This window comes from Elephantulus edwardii, unplaced genomic scaffold (genome assembly GCF_000299155.1).
Source record: "Elephantulus edwardii isolate Elephantulus edwardi_28Jun2011 unplaced genomic scaffold, EleEdw1.0 scaffold00086, whole genome shotgun sequence".
NCBI classification, from domain to species: Eukaryota; Metazoa; Chordata; class Mammalia; order Macroscelidea; family Macroscelididae; genus Elephantulus; species Elephantulus edwardii.
Genome location: NW_006399836.1, coordinates 4,261,287 through 4,281,607, shown reverse-complemented (window position 1 = coordinate 4,281,607; position 20,321 = coordinate 4,261,287). Strand labels below are relative to the sequence as shown.

Here is a 20,321-nt window from a genome sequence, read left to right as displayed (position 1 = left end):
CTACGATAAACATAATGCCCTAAAATATAATACTTTTAGACTATTCTCTCCCCCATAGACTTCAATGCCGTAAACATATTTCATCCTGGCAGTAAGTATTCTAAACCTAGAGGTTCCTCTGAGGGAAGATGGGTAATCTCAGCCTGTGGGATTGACAGCTTCCTGAGAAGCTGCTGTAGGGTCAGCTATGAGTGAGTTCTGACTTGTCGGCACTCCAAAACCTGGGGTACTTGACATGACTAAAATGACTTACTTAAAGCCAGCCTCTGAATCCCATTCTGTCCAAGGCTCTGCTTCTGTTTCTGAGGGTGAACCATGATTACTGATGAGTATGCAAGACAAGAACAGCTTGCTCTCAAAAGAACATGGGTCAAAGCAGACTACTGTGAACTTTGCCTGGGAATGTATTTAATGAGTTACTGAAAAAAGCTATTCAGAAAAAGTTACTTTAGCAAACCATCTTGAATATTGCTTCCTGTTAGTTCTGGATATTTATCTATTTAAGCCATGCAGGACTTCTGGTAAAACACTTTGTAACTGCCTGCTCACTCCTTGCTGCCTCATGCTTTAACTGTTAGCCCGTAATAAACTTCTTTTACTTTCAGAAGACTCCATACTGTTGCTCTATATGAAGTGTCACAACCAATCGGAACAATTTCAGCAAACTACATTTTTCAAATTTTACAATGAAAATATTTCCCTTTTAAATGACAGAAAAAAAAATCTCTTCATTTCTACCAATAAAATCTATCTTTAAAAACTAATCTAATGGAGAACCCAAATATAAAATGACAAATCTAATTATACTTGAAGTTCTGGGAATTCTTTACACATGAACCTATTAATTATGTCACGTAACAGTCATTGGTCAGAGCTGTGACATTCTCCTGAGACACTGCAATTCTGGTTTTGAGACACTTGAGAAGCTTATCTGCAGTTACCCCAGTGCAGGCCACAGAACACTCAAAACCACCAACTCGTAGATTTCAACTGTTGGCATGTATATACATGCATACATTTCACAACTGATATGGAAAGGTGTACAACTTTGACAAAAGTGAGTAAGCAAACACTAAAAGGTCAATTCAAAGAGTTTTATGTTAGTAAGGTAAACTAAAAAAGCTTTAAGTCAACATCTTACAATAATTCAATAGTCCTTTGGATAGAAGCAAATACTCCAGGCAATCTTAAGAGTTCATCTGCCAAGGTCACACAGCTTGGATTCTAATCTAGTCTGCCCAGCTCAAGTCAGGCCCTCAAGCACTCATAACCATATGCTAAGCAGACTCCTGTGTGCTCTGGCTGAACATTATGCTTAAAAATGTATAATTAAACATCCAGGGATATCACTGCTGATATCAGATGGATTCTGGTTGAAAGCAAAGAATACCAGAGGAATGTCTGTTTGTGCTCTATTGACTATATAAATGAATTCAACGGGATCATAACAAGTTATGACTAACATTGAGAAGAATGGGAATCCCAGAACACTTAATTGTGCTCATGTGAAACCTGTAACTGAACCAAGAGGTCCTTGTGTGAACAGAGCAAGGGAACACTACATGGTTTTAAATTAGGAAAGGTGTGCATCAGGGTTGTATCCTTTTCTGAACCTATTCAATCTATATGCTGAGCAAATTATTGGAGAAGCTGAACTCTATCAAGAAAAATGTGCTATCAGGATTGAAGAAAGGTTCGTCATTAACTTTCATTATGCAGATGACACACCATTCTTGCTAAAAGGGAGAAGGAAAAGGTTAAATAATGCAGCCTTTAATATGGATTACACCTCAATGGTAAGAAAACAAAAGTCTTCACCACTGGACTGATAGGCAACATGACAGAGAAAAGACTGAAAACTGCCAGGAACTTCATCTTACTTGATGACCCACAGTGAATATATGAGTGTTTCTCTCTGTAGTCGATCCTCTTTTCCAAGCATGCTGTCCTTGTCCAAAGAATAACCTCTCCTAACAACATGCCCAGAATATTTGAGACGAAGCTTTAACACCTTTGCTTTCAAGGAGCAGCACTCTGGCTGTACCTTCTGTAAGACAACCTGTTTGTTTTTCTGCAAATCCACGGATAATTCAGTACTCTTCTCCAAAGAGCTCAAAGGCATCAATTATTCTTCAGTCACCTCATTCACTGTCCAGTTATCAGGTGCACAAAAAGTGACTTAGAAGATCATGGCCCAAATTTTTGATCTCAAATTGACACTGTTGCTCCTCAATAATCTGGAGAGGTCGTTGTCTACAGACTTTCCCAGTGCAATACATCTCCTGACCTCTTGCCTTACTATACTGCAGCTTTTAAATCACTGAAAAGCCTTTGAGTTTTTTCTTGCTCTAAAACTCAACTGAGCTCATTGCTATTGAGTTGGAGCCAACTCTGACCCTTCAGCAGCTTTTCAGAGGTTGTTAATGGCCCTGTAGGAGATAGCTCATTTTTCTCCTGCAAAGTCACTGGTGGATTTGAACTACCAGAAGAGAGTCATCTTTGGGTTACATGTCTAACTCCCTATCCACCTACAGGGCCACCAGGGCTCCCTTTTCTAAACAAAAGAAAGGCTAAAGAATGATATGAATCTGTTCCAAATAGCCTACAAATGCATATTGAAGAACAAGCCAGTCCAGAGGAATCCAGCCCTAACAGAATTCACTGGTGGCCTAGTGGCAAGAAGCTGCACTGCAATCCCGAAGGATATGTGGTTCAAATACACCAGATGCTCCACTGAAGCTCCTGGGCCGGCTGGATCCGACTCAATGGTACACCACCACCACAACAAACCCACCCAATCCAACTTAGAAATACATCTTGGTCATCGTCGTACATAATCGTTTACATTATATGGGAGATATCACATAACTAATAAAGCTAATGAGAGAAAGAAAAAAACACCCATAGTATGTTCAAAGTGCATAATTCAATGAGAATTTTATAAAAAGAGGAAAAACAGGCCGTAAGTACCAACAAACCCAAAGCAAACCCCTTGTTGTTGATTGTGACTTGCAGTGATGCTCTAGGACAGGGTAGAATGGCCCCGTCCCACTGGATTTCCAAAGCTGTAATCATTATAGACACAGAAAGCTACATTATTCTTGCAAGGAATGGCTGGTGGGCTTGAACCATTCACTTTTTTTGGTTCGCAGTCTAGCACTTTAGCCGCTGCACCACGAGCGCTCTCAATAAGGGTCATTGCCGTCAAGTCAGAACGTACTCGTAAGAGGACACTCCAGACTGTTTATGAAAGCTGTAGACCACATAGGATGAGACTGCCCATCTTTCTCCTACAAAGTAGCTGGTGGATTTGAACTACTTGCCTTTGGGTTGGCAGTACAATTCCTTACCCATTAGGCCCCAGAGTTCAACAACTTGTACCAGAAGAGTAAAAAAACGCTCCACCCCATCCTACACTGATGTTCATAGCAGGGTTATTCACAATAACAAGAACACGGAAACAGCCCAAATGCCCATTAAGAAATGAATGGATTGAGAAACTATGGTATATTCACTCAGTGGAATACTATGCAGCACTCAGGAGCAAAAAATTTGAAAAATACAACAGGGGAGAGGCTAGAGAGCATGCTGCTTAGTGAACTCTCAATCTCAGGACAAATACTGCATAAGATCATTATTGTAAAAATAAAAGAATAAATGTAAAGTGTGTATAAATGTCCAAAGTGCAAAAGAAAGGGAGGTTGGGGTTTGGGGAGGAGGGAAGTCACGAGGTCACAGAGTTTGATGAGTGGAGAGAGAAATGAAGGTATTAAGAAAGATCTAGTGGGATCTGAAAAAGATGGCGCAGTAGTGGGCACAGATCAGTGGTGATTAATTTTTAAGACAATGTATGGAAATGATCGTATCAAACACACTGTGAATGAAGGAATGTGTAAAACATACTGCATGTGAATGAGGAAAAAACTTTTTTCTTTTAATTTTTATTAGTATTTGCGTGTGTGTGCGTACTATCAAATCAAATCTGACTGGTACAGGAGGATTCAAACTGTGCACCTCTGGGACTGCAGTGCAGCTTCTTGCTCACTAAGCCACAAGAGCTCACCAAAGGAAAAAGCTTTTAATGCAAAAAAATAAGTAACAGTAAAATTTTAAAAATCCATTAAGGCGAGCTCTGGTGGCCTAGTGGCAAGAAGCTGCACTGCAGTCCCAGAGGTGGATGGTTCAAATCTACCAGACGCTCTGCTGAAGAAGGACGGACAATCTCCTCCTGTACCAGTCAGATCCAATTTGATGGTACGCACACACAAAATAATAAAAAAATTTTTAAAAAAACCACCCAAACTCAGTAATGTCTTTAATAACTTAATAAATATATTTTCTATCACCAACGACTCTATAGCAGTGATCAGAACATGCATCAAATCAAAATCTTCGCCTGTTTTTAGTAAACAGTTTGGCACATAAATATGCCCATTTGTGACAAAGATCTTATGCAAAGATTAAAATAGTTATCACCTAGGCCTCTGCAGAGCTTGTCAACTCCTACTTATTTCTCTTTCAGAACACTGCCTAAAAAGATTTTACTTTTTGTGTGCACATTTATCTTCTAACCTCCCCCTAGAAAGCAAATTTTATGAAAAAGAGATCTTTTCATGATGTCCATGTTTAGACAGCATTCTGAGCATGTTCTCAATTATATCCTAGTCCCTAAAAAGAGCAGTGCATGGCACCTAGGAAGCATTTAACAAACAATATATGTATGTGAAAGTCAGACAATGAATAAGCAAGAGTGATAAAGAATTAATGCCTCAGAATTGTGGTGCTGGCAAAGAGCATGAAAAAGCATGAACTGCCAAAAGAACAAACAAATCTACTTTGGAGGAAGTGTAACCAGGGTGTTTAACAGAATTAAGGACAACGAAACTTCCCCTCACATACTTGTATACTGTCCAGTCCTTAGAAAAATATATCACGTTCAGAAAAGTCAGTGAAAGAGAAGACCTTCAATGAGATCGATTTACACAGCGATTGCAACAATGGGTTTGAGCACGGCAGACATTGTGGGAATGATGCACAATAGAATAAGGTTTCAAATTGTTCAGAAAGTGATGACTAGTTGACTTGAAGGCATCTAACAACATGTACTTCGAATCCACTAGCTGCTCTCCAGGAGAAAGATGGGCAATCTCCTCCTGTACGATTTGCTCTCTCTGAAAACTCGCTGGAACGTCAGCTATGAGTTGATTCCAACGGAACTTAACTAATTTCCAGAGTCTCACGCCAACAACTCAGGAAGTCAACTAACCCTCCTCTAACCTACCACTAACGTCTCATGGCTCAATCTTAAAAATATATTCCAGATAACTGATCATCTCTCACAACCTACACTTAACACCTCCTGAACCCTTGTTCCCTATAATCTGCTCTCCACAGAGCAGCCAGTAGGATGTTTTAAATATTCATCAGTCATTTCTACTTACAGCTGACCCTCCAGCAGTTTTTTTCAAAGGCTAACTGCACAGGAGGAAATGGCTCATCTTTCTCTTCAGGTGCCACCAGTAGATTAAACTACCTGCCCCAATTGGTAGTGTCACCAGAGCTAAAACCTCACACAATTTGGTCCTGTAGGAGCTCTGGTGGCCTAGTAATAAGATCCCAAAAGCATACAGTTGAAATCCACCAGTTGCTCAGTGAGAAAAAAATGGGCAGTCTCCTCTCATGGAATTTACTTCTGAAAAACTGCTAGATCAGCTATAGGTCGATTCTGACTCAGGGGTACCCAACGACAATTTGGTCCCCTAAACTCTATCTGCCTCTCTTCGCTCACTCCTGACACCCAGGCCTCCACGCACACCCTAAAGAACGCCAAGCAGGTGCTGAATCAGCGCTGTTTCACCGGTGGATGTGGATCACCAGAGCCTTCCAAATCAGGCACTTCCAAGAAGTCACCTACTACTCACAGTTCTGGGAAGCAGGTTAACATTTCCCCCTCTTTACAAACTTATAAAGTGACATTTACAGGTCAATTCTCAGACAACGGAGTTGGGGTTCAATCTTTATTCGTCCGCACAACACGTGAGCTCCAATGAAAAGTTGAAGAAGGGGGGTGGGAACCTTGGTGATGTTCCTCCAAAGTCCAGTGCTTTCAATTGCCAGAGCTGCATGTGGACGGTGAAGGCTGCGAGCACGGGCGGTCAGAGGGCCAAGAGGACAATCAGAAGAGAAGTTACCCACGCCAGGGGTGGAAAGTTTCAAGGAAAAGGAAACAAGGGCTGTGTTGACAAGTGCCAAACGGAACGTGGATTTCCAGAAGCCCAAGAACTAAGTGCACGCCACACCACTCCGTAGACCGTAGTTCTGGGAAGGGAGGAGACATAAGCCCAAGAAGGGCCTCTTCTCCAGCCAAATAGCGTTGGCCACAATGCTCTGCGAGGCACTGCCTCCTGCAAGTGCAGGGAACAGGCAGCAGCTATGCACACGATGAAGCAACTCTCCTACCATATCCAAGTCCCCGAGCAGTGACGCAAAGTCGGTGTGTGCAGTGGGGCCCACGGGCCTGCACCCCTTCAGAAGGCGAAGCCGCGCTCTCCTCCCCGACTCCCCTTTGGGAACGTGAGCCCCGCCGTCCGTAACTCAAGATGCTCTCAAAGCCTCCAGGGCGGCCCCCAGGGCCAGGGACACCGGGGACGGGTGTCAGCTCTCACCCCACAGTCTTCCAGCAACTGTCCGTGTGGGGCCCGTTCCCGCGTCTCTCCACCGAGACGGGGCACCTCAAGCCACAACAGGGTCCTCTCATCCCCACCCCCATCTCGCGCCAGGACAGATCCCGGAGGGGTCCCACCCCCGGGCGCAAAGACCCTGCCTCACCACGGCTCCGGCCACGGCGTGGACCAGGCTCTCGTAGGACAGCACGGAAGCCATGGACGCTGCTCGCCGTGGGTCCGATCGCACGGAGCCCGCAGGTGCTGCAGCTGGCTGAGGAGAACCGAGCGAGCAGCGCCGCGAGCGCCCCAGGCCACACCCCCTCGAGTGCGCCCGCCCCCTACAGGACAACCACTTCCGGGTCGCAGCGTGCACGCCCGCGGGGACTGCCTCCCAGGGGGAGCCACGGGAGCGGGGACAGGAGAGTGCGCGGGGCTGGTCACGACCCTGGGTGTTGATTGGTCCCCACAGCGTCTTGCGGGCGGGACCCAAAGGTGCCACTCAGGTGAGGCGCCAGGGCTCCCAGTGGCCTGACGTGCACTTCAGGTCTGGCTTCCTAGAACTGACTGTGGTGCCCTGGATCCTGGAGTCGGCTAATCGGGCCTCCGATCTACTTAGCAAACTTGGCAAGTCATTTGACCGTAGCTTCCTTTCTGAAATGACAATGTCTGTGCCAACAAACTTTTTAGGATCATAAAAACTAATAAAGTAAAGGACAAATCTTGTATAGGGCCACTGTTGTAAAATGGGACTGACATTGGGGTTGAGGGAAGACAGCGGAGGAGGGGAGGAATGATGTATACTGCATTGAAACAGTAAGAGAACTGTTTAAAAGGGATATGATTAGGTATTATTGTCAAGACAGGAGTCCAGAATGAAGGCTGCACAGTGGAGTGGACTTGGGGGAAGGGACTGCATAACAATGAGTTTTTCTTTTACATTAAAAAAACCCTAATGTAAAAAATAATTTCAATTTTTTTCCATATTGCAAACTGAATACACACACAACATCTAGACTCATTGCTATAGAGTCTAAACCAACTCACAGCTGTCCCTGCAGCAGGCTTGACGTAACTTTGGAGATGGCTTTTTTCCTATACAGCTGTTGGTGGATTTGAACCGGTCCCCTTTAGGTTAGCAGTGCACTTCACAATGAACTAGGCTACCAGGGCACCAAATAGAATTAGTTAAATCACATTGAAACGCTTGCTTTTCGTCAGGTAACAATTCTAATGCCATGTGCTATCAAGTGGAACTGCTCCACAGAATTTGGACTTCAGTAGATTACCACTTGTCCATATATTGTGGCTTCCTAGTACTGTGGATTTAGAAGAGGTCATGGCACTAGAGGCACTATTGCCAATGTCAGATGGATCTTGGCAGAAAGCAGAGTACCAGAGAAATGTCTGTTTCACTGACTATGCAATGGCATTTGACTGTGGATCACAACAAATTGCGGCTAACCTTGAGAAATATGTGAATCCAAGAACACTTGATTATGCTTATGAGAAACCTATACTTCGGTCAGGAAGCAGTCCTCAGAACGTAAGAGCGAAACAATGCATGGTATAAAATCAGGAAAAGGAGTGAGTCAGGGACAATTACAGCCTACTGTATGGCTCCACAATCAACGCGCTAAAACCAGCAGTCAAGAAATCAATAGACAAATTGCACTGCGAAAATCTGCTGTCAGGGACCTCTCCAGAGTGCTGAAAAGGAACGAGGTCAGTCTAGAGACTAAGGTGCACACAATCCATGCCATGGTCTTCGCAGTTATGCATCAGAAAGCTGGACAATGACTAAGGATAGCAGAATTAAGAAGTGATGCCTTCAAATTGTGGTGCTGGAGAAGTCTTGAACATAGCATGGTCCACCAGGAAAACAAATAGGTCTGTCTTGGGGAGGATGAAACCAAGTCTCCTTGGAGGCTAGGATTTTGAAGCTTCATCTCACATTCCTTAGGCACATGGTCAGGAAGAACCAGTCTTTGGATAAGGACATCATGCTCAGAAGGGTGAAGGGACAGCACAGCAGAGGACGCAGGATGAGATGAATTGATACAGTAACTGCACCAAGGGAGGATTGTTGTGTTGGAACTAGCGAGCCTGGCTCAGGATGGGACAGACTTCAGAGCTGCTATACACAGGATCACTACAGGTTGCAGGTGACTCAATGGTACATAACAATTGCTGTGGGACTGATATTTCAAATACCTGGATGGCATCCAACATTAGATAGGTTTCAGCAAAAAGTCCAGACTTAAAAGGACCTGGCCATTATTTCTTTAAAAAATAGCAAACCTTATAAATAGCAGCAAAGCACTGTCTGAGAAGTGTCTTGGAAGATGAGCCTATCAAGTTGGAAAGCACTCAAAATGTAACTTACAAGAGCTGCCCCCTCAAAACAGCCTGAGAGAGAACTTCATGTGCTGATGACGCTCCACTCAATAAGTGAGGCTAAGTGACAGGAATTAAAAACATGCACTAATAATGTTGGAGAATCTAACAGCATAGGTGTTGATGTGTAAATGAGACAGTCTGAAAGTAGCACCTTAACTTTCTTTTAAAAGTCTTAACATGAGTTTGAAATTTTTGGATTCCTAAAGTGCAGTCTCTAATTTGGACCTTTAGTCATAGGCCACACATCTCAAGGACAACATTCTAGTCTCAAAAGGGTTTTGTTACTATAGACAGAGATGTAAAGTGTCTTGATATACACTCATCTAAATTTTTATAATATACCCCAGAAACAGCCATGATTCATGAATACGCAAAATTCAACCCATTGCCATCAACTCCTACCTGACCTTCCACTGGATTTTTAGGGGCTGTAAAACTCACAGGAAGATTGCCAATCTTTCTGCCAAGGAGCAGTGGTGGATTTGAACCATCACTCAAGCACCATCTTTGGGTTAGCAGTGCAACACAAAAAAACAATTGTGGGCCTACTCTGGAATAAACAGAATTGATAGGCACCTATGACTAACTTAAACTCACTAATGTTCTATGGATCTATGTTGTCATGTATAGTTGAGTTCTGACTCACAGCGGATCCCTCTAGCAGGTTTTCAGAAGCATTAATTGCACCGGAGGGGCCTGTCCAGATTACTCTAGTGGAGCAGTTGGTGGGTTCAAACCACTCCTCAGAAGGATGGCCAACTCCTTACCAACTCATCAGAGCTCCCTACAGGCCTGTAACTGTCAAATTCTTGCTCCCAGATCTGCTTTTAAGTGCCTAATGGTTTTGCAAACAAATATGAATTTTGCAGCTGATCAAATGACCCTTATCATTTTGTGGCCTGACGAAACAGCCATTTCATGTCAGGTTCTTTTCTTTCACCCCACATGGATGTGAAAGGCTGAAGAACTCATGAAGTCAGCTGAGATGGAACAATGAATATACTATGAACAGGGAGCTCTGGTGGCCTAAAGCTAAGGAGACGCACTGTCAGTCCAAATGCCACCTTTTCCATAGGAGAAAGATGGCCACCCTCCTCCAGTGCAATTTCCTGCCTCAGGAAACCCGCTGTTCAGACTCAATGACACAGAACATGAGCAAATAGCACACAAAAGATGAATATCCCTGGATGCACTCACAAGTCGTTACAAGTGAGAAATGGGCACTTTGCCTTAGTTTGGACACTATGTTTAAAGTAAAGGGTCAGCAAGAATGAGGCCTAGGAGGTAGGACTTTGGTCAAGGTAATATTCAAACAAAGTAATGTCTGTCAAGACAGCATGTTGTTACATGTTGTCAAATTGACAGTGACTCAGTGACCTTATGAACTGTGGATCTGAGTCTTGCCCTACTAGGAGCCATCCTCAAATCGTCAACAGATTTTATTACAGCTATTCTGTTGGGAAGAGTGTACGCCAGGGATGTGTCTTATCTCCATACCTTTTCAACCTGTATGCAGAGCAGATTATCCGAGAGGCTGGGCTCTATGAGAAGTGTGGTGTCAGGATTGGTGGAAGATCTATTAACAACCTGTGTTATGCAGACGACACAACCCTGCTTGCTGAAACTGAGGAGGACCTCATGCACTTGCTGCAGAGGGTCAAGGACTGCAGCCTTCAGTATGGACTGTCAAGGAAGACAGCCAGGAAATCAGAAAACATATTGCAATGGGTAAGTCAGCTGTTAGGGACCTCTCTAAAGTACTCAAGAGCAAGTGTGTCTCTGAAGACTAAGGTGCATCTGATACAGGCCGTGGTCTTTGCAATCACTTGTTATGCATCAGAGTTGGACAATGACTAGGGAGGATATTAGAATTGATGCCTTTGAGCTGTGGTGCTGGAGAAGAGTATTGAATGTACCAAGGACTGCCAAGAAAAGAGATTCATCCTAGAGAGGGTTAAACCAGGCTACTCCTTGGAAGCAAGGATTCTGGGGCTTCGTCTGACATACTTTTGGACATGTTGTAAGGAGGGTCAGGTCCTTGGAGAGGGACATCATGCTTGGGAGGGTGGAGGGACAGCACAGGAGGGGAAGACCCTCTATGAGGTGGATTGATTCAGTGACTGGGATAATCAGGGTGGGTGTGTTAGAGGCAGTGCGACTGGAACAGGATAGAGCAGGGTTTAGGGCTGTTGTACATAGGGTCACTATGAGTCGCAAGCAACTCAACGGCACATAACAAATAACATTCTGTCAGTCCATCTTGTTATGGGTCTTCCTCTCTCATTGACCCTCTTGTCTCTATGACATGTCCAAAATATGTGAGATGGAGGAACTGTGCAACATTTCAGTTTCATGTAAAGTTCCCATGAGACAGAATAGACACAAGGGCAACCGATAAATCCTTACGGTGTTGTTAGGTGCTACTCATTCAATCCTAACTCAGCAAATTCATGTAAGAGAACAGTCCTATATTTTTGGCAGTAAACTTAATGGGAAAAAAATTGCCTGAGGAGCCACACTGGATGGGTGAAAATTGCCAACTTTCTTAAGAGAGCTCCACAAGTTGAGCTACCAAAGATCCTTAAGTATTTCCATTTTCCTAAATCAGTTCTCCCCAAATCACACACATCAGGGTCCATGAATTTATTTGCTGAAACACATGTATCATTCTATGCTGATGTTGAGATGAATTGTGCAGGTGACACAATCTTGCTCGCCAAAACTGAGGATTTGAAGTGTTTGCTGCAGATCAAGGACTGGTCTTGAAAATGGAGTGATCTTAACATCAATAAAGCAAAGATTCTCATCAACAGGCCGATAGACAGTATCATGATAGATCAAGAGAAGCCTGAAGTTACTTAATCTTGCTCAGATACACAACACTCTTGGAACCAGCAGTCAGATGAATGCCATTGGAGTGCTAAAGAGCAATAGCGTCAGACTACGGACTGAGGACTAGCTCCTCATCTAGGCCATGGTCTTCTAAACTGCTTACTATGCATTGGAGAGCTAGACAATGAATAGGATGACCGAAAAATGGGTGATTTGAAGTTGGGGTTCTGGAAGAGTTCCAGGGACTGACAAGAGATCAAACAGGTCTGTCCTCGAGGCGGAAACCCAGATGCTCTATGGAAGCCAGATTTTCTATTTTTAAGTTTTGTTTTTTTAAATATATTTTTAAAGTATTGTTGCACGTTTTCTTCTTCCCCTTTTCTCCCCTTCCCACAGTTCATCCCACAATGCACCCCTTGTTCCAAATTGTCATCATACATGTAATGCCTAATCATATATTTCTTTTGACCAATTTAGGAGACCAGGATTTTGAAACTCCACCTCATGTACTTTGGGCATGTTGTCCAAAGGGGCCAGTCTTGGGAGCATAGAGGACCAGTGCAGATCACCCTGGATGAGACTGACAGTGACTGTGGCAATAGGATCAGGACTGTCAGAGATGGTGAGACTGGAACAGGACAGGGCAAGCATCAGAGTCGTTCACAGGCTTGCTATGAGCTGTCATTGATTTGAAGGTATGTTAACATCCGCATTCATGTCTTCAGTACAAGGGAGCTAGCCAAAATTGGCCACTGTCACATCTATACTGTGATATGGCACAGTCTTGGATTGGTAAGCAAAAGGTGAGCAGTCAGAATCCACTAGATGACTTCACTGGAAATGGCTAGTTTCTAGATTTAACCTAGGAAACCCGAGGGAAGGTTTCCAAGTACATTGCAGCACTGCTTTTGGTGTTCAAATCTGTTAACAATGCCACAGTCAGAAAATATATTTTTTTTCACAATATGCCTGAGTAAAATACTCTCATATACCGCATGCTTTATTTTTCAGAGCATCATACACGCAATTATGCTAGTCCTCTCCACCTCATTTTCCTGGCTCAAATATTCAGAATCCTGAAAATACATCTTTTCCTAAAAAGCTCATCAAAATGGTTCACCAGAAAGTAATAGAAACTGGTGAATTTTCACATTGCTTGCACTATGAGTTCCACTGAATAACTGCCGATTAACTGCCCTCAGTTATCTCTTTAAAGGTATTTCTCCTCGTGTAAATAGCGCTCAACTATCTGTAGCACCTTGTTTTATGTGTTGTCTAGTCACAACCAACTCACAAATGATCCCCCAGTGGGTTTTCAGAGGCAGTAAATTGAATAGGAGAGAACCACGTCACTACGGAAGGTCAAAAGCAGAGGACATGACACCTGAAGAACGGTTAATGTGGACTGACCCAATAGCAGACTCCAACTATACCAAGCCCAGCGCTGGCATAGGATCAGACAAGGTTTCATTCTGTCATATGGGCACCAGGAGCTGAAGCAGATGTGACTAATCATTTCTTGTTAGAGCTTCGATGATGATATTCCTTACTGTGAGGAGAAACCCATGTTGGCTGTGTACAACAGACTCATGATGCAAGACACTTCATTTATTTAGCCAATCGCTTTACACTCACCTTTCACAGGTGTTCACTTTTTTAAGCAATGATCCATCTCACAAGCAGCAAGCTTTTACAGGGAAGGGAAGCAGTGTTTAAGAGGAAGGATCCATGGAGATGTCAGGTTTCAGTGAAAATTTTTGTACTACAAAAATAAAAATCAGCTATGCTGGCCTGAGCAATTTACTTACCTTAAGAGTCAATGCTTAATGCAAACACCTGTAGAACACCTTTAGGGTGACTAGGCAAAACGGAGTCAATACTGGTCAATCACATCAGTGAAAGGCAAGGAGGTAAGGCCACTTAGCTGATCTACGTATCTATTCAGATGTATTACTTTAAAAAATTAATCTGTAAAAAACTGTTCTGTCTCAAGCCTATTTCTTAGTGTGCCAAACCCTGCTGCTTATCACTCAAAAAATTTTTTCTACACTAATTTGCTGGACAGTGACTACAAAGCTATGGATTATTATTTTGTAGCTTCCCTGCTGCTACGCATGACTGCAACACTTAAAAGCTGACAAATGGGACATGAGAAGTTAACATGAAGCCTTCTTGCCCTTTGTTTCCTCAGACCAGGAGACACTATCAGAGCAAATTTTTTAAATCAATAAATGGAGTCACAGTTGCTGAAAGAAAAATAAAGCTACTAATTTCACTTGGGGAGTTCTGGCACCCTCGTGATAAGTAGCCGCGCTGCAATCTCAAAGGCACGCTGTGCACATTCTCCGAATCCTCATTAAGCTTGGTGGATCAGTCTCACCCAGAGGCACACTGGCAGAAAGGTCCAATGATCTGCTTCTTGGTGACACTCCTGAAAAACTCTCTAAAGTTCAGTTCTGTTCTATACACACAGGGTCAGTGAAGTCAGAACAGAATAAAAAAAAAAATGGGTCTGATACTTGTGAATAGTATTCTACAGTTTTCAGCCTGGTGACATAGTACATAACTTTTCAAGCAGTTCGAATCCACCATCTGCTTGTGAAACAAAGAGCCTCAGAAACAGGTGGAGAACTGCTGAGTCGGAAGCAACGTGACAGCAGTGGTTTAATTTGGGTTTTATATCTAATAACTAGCTTAAGGAAATGACTATCAGTATCAAGATAAAGAAAGAGAACATGCACTGGGGGAAGAAGGGGGATAAAAGTCAATATCCAGTTTTAAATGATACTTTATTTTTAATGTAGCTAGAAATATTCAATAACTATATATATTTTTTTTAAGCAGGGAAAAGGTTTTCTTTTTCATATAGCATTATTAGCACAAAAAATTATAGTGTAGAAATATTGTTGATTTGCTATGAAAATGAAGAACGTACTTTATATCCGTGGAACTTCAAAAGCACAAGACACATTTCGGAAGACCAATTTAACTTTTACCCATTTAGGTAACATGCACAGCGTTGGACCACTCTAGGGTACTTCTATACTTAAGTAAATCAAATAAAGAATTCAAAAGCAACTGGTCTTCTTGAGTTATTCACAGACCACACTGAGAATTTTGATGACACAGAACACATATAAACAAAAAGAACACTGGAAATCTCAAAAGCAAATTTATATGCTGAGCATTTTCAAAGGGCTTAAAAAGCATACTCAGTCAGCAAACAACTCCCTCACACACAACAGATGCATGTCTGCCTGCCTGTGTACAGCAGAGAGTTTACAAATGGAATCAACATCCTTAGTTTTTGAAATTTCAGCAATATATTTCAGAAATGTACTTCACTGTTTATTCCCACTCAGGAGTTAGTGATTCTTCAAACAAGCCAAGTACATATAGGATGTCACTCCTCAAAACTGCTTTTTGAATACCAGCATTTTAAAAGGGAATTTAGATAGAAATCTAATAAAATTTCAGGTACTTAGTGCCTCTGTGTAGGTCTTATTCAACTAAACTGTGCAAGAGAAAACAATGTTTTCTTTTTTTCCCCTTGGAGACTGGAAGACAAAGCAAGCACAGGTGGGACTAGGATCGCAGGATTTAAGGGAAGAGTTAAGTAAGAGAAAAAAAAAAAATACATCTGCGACAGTCAACTCTACAAGAACAACCATGGATCTCATCTAAGAATACATGTGGCGTTAACACCTAGGGTCTCCTCCACATGTAGCAATTCAAACTCTCTCATACTCTCCAAAAAACAAAGATGAACGTTACAAGTGGAATTAAATGGCCTAACAGTACAGTCTAAGAAGACCACATCACCAAAGGGAATTCTTCCTTCCAAAACCTTTTGATATGAAAGGACATCACCAAAGTCTAACACAACTTGTGAAATCTTTTGGCCATGTAAGAAACTATAGTTGTTATGAGTATTACACTAGAGAATAACCATATGTATTGCATATTAAACCCAGAAATGCATGTGCTTGCACAATTATGCCATGAATGATGGCGCCAACAAAGGTGAAAAAGAAACAAAATACAAAATTATCTTTAACCAAATAAGGGCTTAAGGGGAAAAGAACGTGAAAACAAGCAGAAAGCATGGTTATCTTCTGCCTAGAAAAGATGATTTTTGAAATCAGAATATAAGAACAGTTTATTTTCCAGCCATGTAGAAATAATTTGGAACATCCACTTTATACGCTGGACAGGAACAGAGCTCATGAACCCAGTTCTCAGCACCCCAGAAGCCATCCCTTCGCTAGTGTTAGATTTAAGCTCAACTTGCACAGGGAGCTGCTCACGGCGTAGAGAACGTAGGATTGCTGCTGCTCTGTCAAGTACACCCTGTCCCTGCGGAGGTTCTCCAATACTGATGGTCCCGAGTTTCATTACGGAAAGACATTTTTTTCTCAAGAAAATAAAGCATTTAATAATAAGATCAAAATACCTCTCTAACTCCCTATTCAACTCCAACTATGGATTTGAATTAATCTGACTTGTTTCCACCTGGTAACCCTTTACTGCACTCAGATTAGAGTGATCACTCTGTGATATTTATCTTACCCTTACTCAACCAAGTCAAAGGAACAAAAATTAAAATGGTTAGTAAAGAAAAATGAAGGAATTAAAATACCTTTTAATTTGTTTCAGATACTTTTAAGGTTTAAAAAATGTTCAAAGTTTATAATTCCTAATAGGAAAACATCTGAATGAATACCCTAATGGCAAACCACTGTTGAAATGTCTCAGCTGCGTTTGGGATGATCTTCAAAGCACCCAGCTTTCTTGATGGAATCAGAGGTACCCCGGTTTGTATTATTGAGACATCCATTGAGTGATTAGGTTGCTTTTCCATCAGCAAGGGTTTTATTTGTCAAAGGACATTATGCTTGACCTCCAAATTTGGATGACAATTTACTGATGAGATTCATAACCTTGGGATTACTCTGATATTTTGACATATTTGCTGGATTCTGGGCCACATCCTGGAAGGCCACCATAACTTCTGGATCCTGTAAAGGAAAGAATTTTTTCCTTTAGCATTTAAGTCTTTTTTTTACAAAAACATATGTACATTTATTTTCTTTTTTATTTTAATGGAAGTTTACAGAGACTCTGGATTTCCATTCATTCATTGTTATACTTTTAAGTCCTTCTAGTTTAAAGGCTTTCTTATTCTACAGCTCATCTCTTTACTTAGGCCTGTGATTTTTACATGACCAAGATAAATGGGGCTTGGAATCGATAACAAGTATGTGAAGTACATTTCATCCTTTCAATTAGTTAAATATTATTTATACTTTAAAGGTAAGTTCAATCAAGCCACTTAAACTAGACAATCAAATGCAGTAGGTTACACTGGTAACATCCTACGAATCAAATTTTTCTTAAAAGGTTAAGCTACTTTGCATTGGAGGAAAAACTGCAACCACACAACTGGTTATTTGGTAACCAAAAACCAGTTAACTGGAGGAGAGAGCAGTCTTTTGTCTCCACATTGACTTAGGGGAGAAACCACTTAAGGAAATAAAGGCCAATTCCATTCTTCTAAGTCTTACCTGCATGGCTGCAAGAACCTCTGGGTCACTAAGAATCTCATTGAGGCCAGGCATTCCTGCCATTCCAGGCATGGCCCCTCCCATTCCAGGCATTCCTCCTGGAAAATTTCCAGGCATTCCTCCAGGAAAGCCACCTGCAAGAATAAATCAAAGAATTGTACAGACACCAACTACACTCACATGTAGTCAAAATACTACTTCCCCCCCCCCCCAATTAATATTACCTGTATTCAGAGAAGCAAGAATGCCACTACATAAAAAGACCCGGAAACATTCTAAATAGAGCTAGTAAAGCATGAGTTGTAACTTTCAATCTCAGCAAAATAAGGCTGTAAATCAGAACTCTACTAGATTAATTTTTTCCCTACTACTCAAACAGCTGAAAAAGAAAAATTTTACTTAAAAGGAAAAACCCAAACTTACAGTCCTTTAGAATTATAACATTTAAAAATCAAATGCATTATCTTAGATCTTCTTGTTGATTTTAGGGTAACTTAAAATAGAATTTGGCTTGTTACTGTTCTTTACATCTTTATTCCCCCAGTGCAGTTAACCTCTGCCTGAGAACTACCAGTAATGCTTCAAAACCGTGTAGATTATTATCTCTATCCCATTCAGAAATAGAACCTGGAAATGTCAATTTTTAATAAGCACTCTGATAACTTAGTTTCTTCATTAGCATAAACGTGTGTGTCCACTGATGACATTTGGAAATTCTAAATAAGTTAATTAAAGGATGTCCTGCCGTAAAGGTAATTGTGTCCTACAGATCAAAGAACATAAAAAATAAAGAAATCCACAGGCTTGAAATTCCTCCAACCCTTTTAACCACTGCTGCTAGAGGTTGTGGACAAATATGTAGGATCAAGTCCTGACTTTGTAATTGTTCATATACTTCTGGGTTTTGAGGACTCTCTCAGTATGGTACATGAAGACATCAGAGTTTGAAATAATATCTAATAAGGTGTTGTGCTGACAACCTAAAGATAGGCAACTCAAATCCATTAAGTGCCCCACAGGAGAAAGATAGGCCATCTCCTACCATGAGCTCTTACAGCCTTAGAAAACGTACTGATAGGTGAGCTATGTGTCAGTTTGTTAGTAAGATCATATGTATATTTTTTTAAAGATCATATCTTAAACATAATTTTTAGTTATGAGCTACAAACACTTTTCCTCTTTGTTCCCAAATACGAATTAATTACCAATATTTTCTCTTTTATCACCAAACTAGAATTTTATTTACTAGGCACATGACCTTTCACAATAAAAACATTAGCCTCTTGTAAGTTCTAGCTAGAGGCCTATTAGTGATCTGGAGCTGCCTCTATAAATCCTTTAAAAACTTCAGCTATAATTAAACAGCAGCAGACAGCTTATTTCCCACACAAGCACAATCCTTTCATCTCTTCTGGTTTCTCCATAATTTCATACTGCCTTATTCAGAAATATTTAATAATTCTTTTCCAAGTGCTCTTCTCTTTCTCTTCAACTGGCATCTTGGGCTTCTGGTATCAGACACAAATGCAGTTCACCGACATTGGTAGGAAAAGAGTGTATTATTGCCACACTGTATGCAAGACCATTTTAAGTTTAGCAATTCTATCTATCCCATGGACTGTGAAAATAAACTGATATGTTCTGAAAAAAGCCAAAGTGCTCTTTGGAGGCAGAGATGGCAACGCTTCGTCTCTCATATTCTGGGCATGTTGTTAGGAGAAGCTGTTCCTTAGAAGAGGTATCATGCTTGGTTGGGAAGGCGAAGGAGATGAAGATGAGATGGAACCACAGAGTGACCGCAGCAATGAGCTCAAGAGTGTCAGGAATTGTAAGGACTGCACAGGGTCAGACACGTTTCATGTCTGTTGTTCACAGGTTCACTATGAGTCATACCCGCCCAACAGTACCTAACAACAACAACAACAATTAAGTAACAGTAACTCTGGTGGCCTAGTGCTAAGGAATTGTGCTGCCAACACAAAGGTACATTGTTCAACTCCACTACTTGCTCTGTGGAAGAAAGATGGGCAATCTCTCATGTGATTTCCTGCTTCTGAAAACCTGTTGGGAGGGTCAACTATTTTGTTAGGTGTCACTGAGATGAATATACCCACAGCAACCCTAGGAATCTTTTCCTATCCTGTGCCATCTCCATACTTCCTGACACACTAGAGCCCAGTGCAGTAGTCACTCTGTCACTCCATCCGGTTCAGAGTCTTCGCTGATCCTCCCCCCTTTCTGAGCATCATGTCCCTCCTCTTCAAAGAACAGCCCCTCTAGTAACATGCCTGATGTATGTGAGGCAAAGCCTCATCATCTTTGCCTCCAAAGAGTACTCTGGCAGCACCCTTTTCAAGAGACTGTTCTTTAGGCCACCAATGAGATGTCCAAAACTCTTCTCCAGCACCACAGCACAAATGTATCAATTACTCTTCTGTCATACTTATTCACTGTCCAGCTCTCAGATGCATAGCAAGTGATTGGAAAGACCATGGCCTGAATCAGATGCACCTTAGTCCTTCAAACTGGCATGATTACTCCTCAATAATTTTGAGAGGTCCCTAACTACAATCTTTTCCAATGCAATAGATCTCCTGATTTTCTGACTGCTGGTAAAAAGGGTGTTAGTTGTGTATCCAAGTAAGAGGAAGTTGTTGACAGTTTCAATCTTTTCTCCATCCATCACGTTATTGCCTATCAATCCAGTGGTAAGAATCTTTTCTTCTTGACATTGAGCTGCAATCCATATTTAATGCTGTATTTCTTCTTTGATCCTTTGCAACAAATGCTTCAAGTCATCCTCACTTTCAGCAAGCAAGGCTGTGTCATCTGCACAATGCAGGTTACTAATAAGTCTCCCTAA

General features: G+C 41.7%; 2 protein-coding genes across 4 annotated transcripts in view; both read right to left on the bottom strand.

Moving 5' to 3' along the window:
* Window positions 1–6,926, bottom strand: part of SLC25A17 (solute carrier family 25 (mitochondrial carrier; peroxisomal membrane protein, 34kDa), member 17) — a 63,385-nt gene extending 56,459 nt beyond the window's left edge. Inside the window, exon 1 of one of the 2 annotated variants that reach the window (XM_006890095.1) lies at window positions 6,829–6,926. In XM_006890095.1, coding sequence (XP_006890157.1) covers window positions 6,829–6,882 — 54 coding nt within the window. In that variant the 5' untranslated portion in view covers window positions 6,883–6,926. The remainder of the gene's footprint in view (window positions 1–6,828) is intronic. The other variant, XM_006890096.1, reaches the window with a different exon arrangement.
* A 9,742-nt stretch (window positions 6,927–16,668) lies between these two features.
* Window positions 16,669–20,321, bottom strand: part of ST13 (suppression of tumorigenicity 13 (colon carcinoma) (Hsp70 interacting protein)) — a 38,441-nt gene continuing 34,788 nt past the window's right edge. Inside the window, exons 11-12 of one of the 2 annotated variants that reach the window (XM_006890094.1) lie at window positions 17,459–17,592; window positions 16,669–16,912 (exon numbers count right to left, since the gene is read on the bottom strand). In XM_006890094.1, the coding sequence (XP_006890156.1) occupies window positions 16,784–16,912; window positions 17,459–17,592 (263 nt within the window). In that variant the 3' untranslated portion in view covers window positions 16,669–16,783. The remainder of the gene's footprint in view (window positions 16,913–17,458; window positions 17,593–20,321) is intronic. The other variant, XM_006890093.1, reaches the window with a different exon arrangement.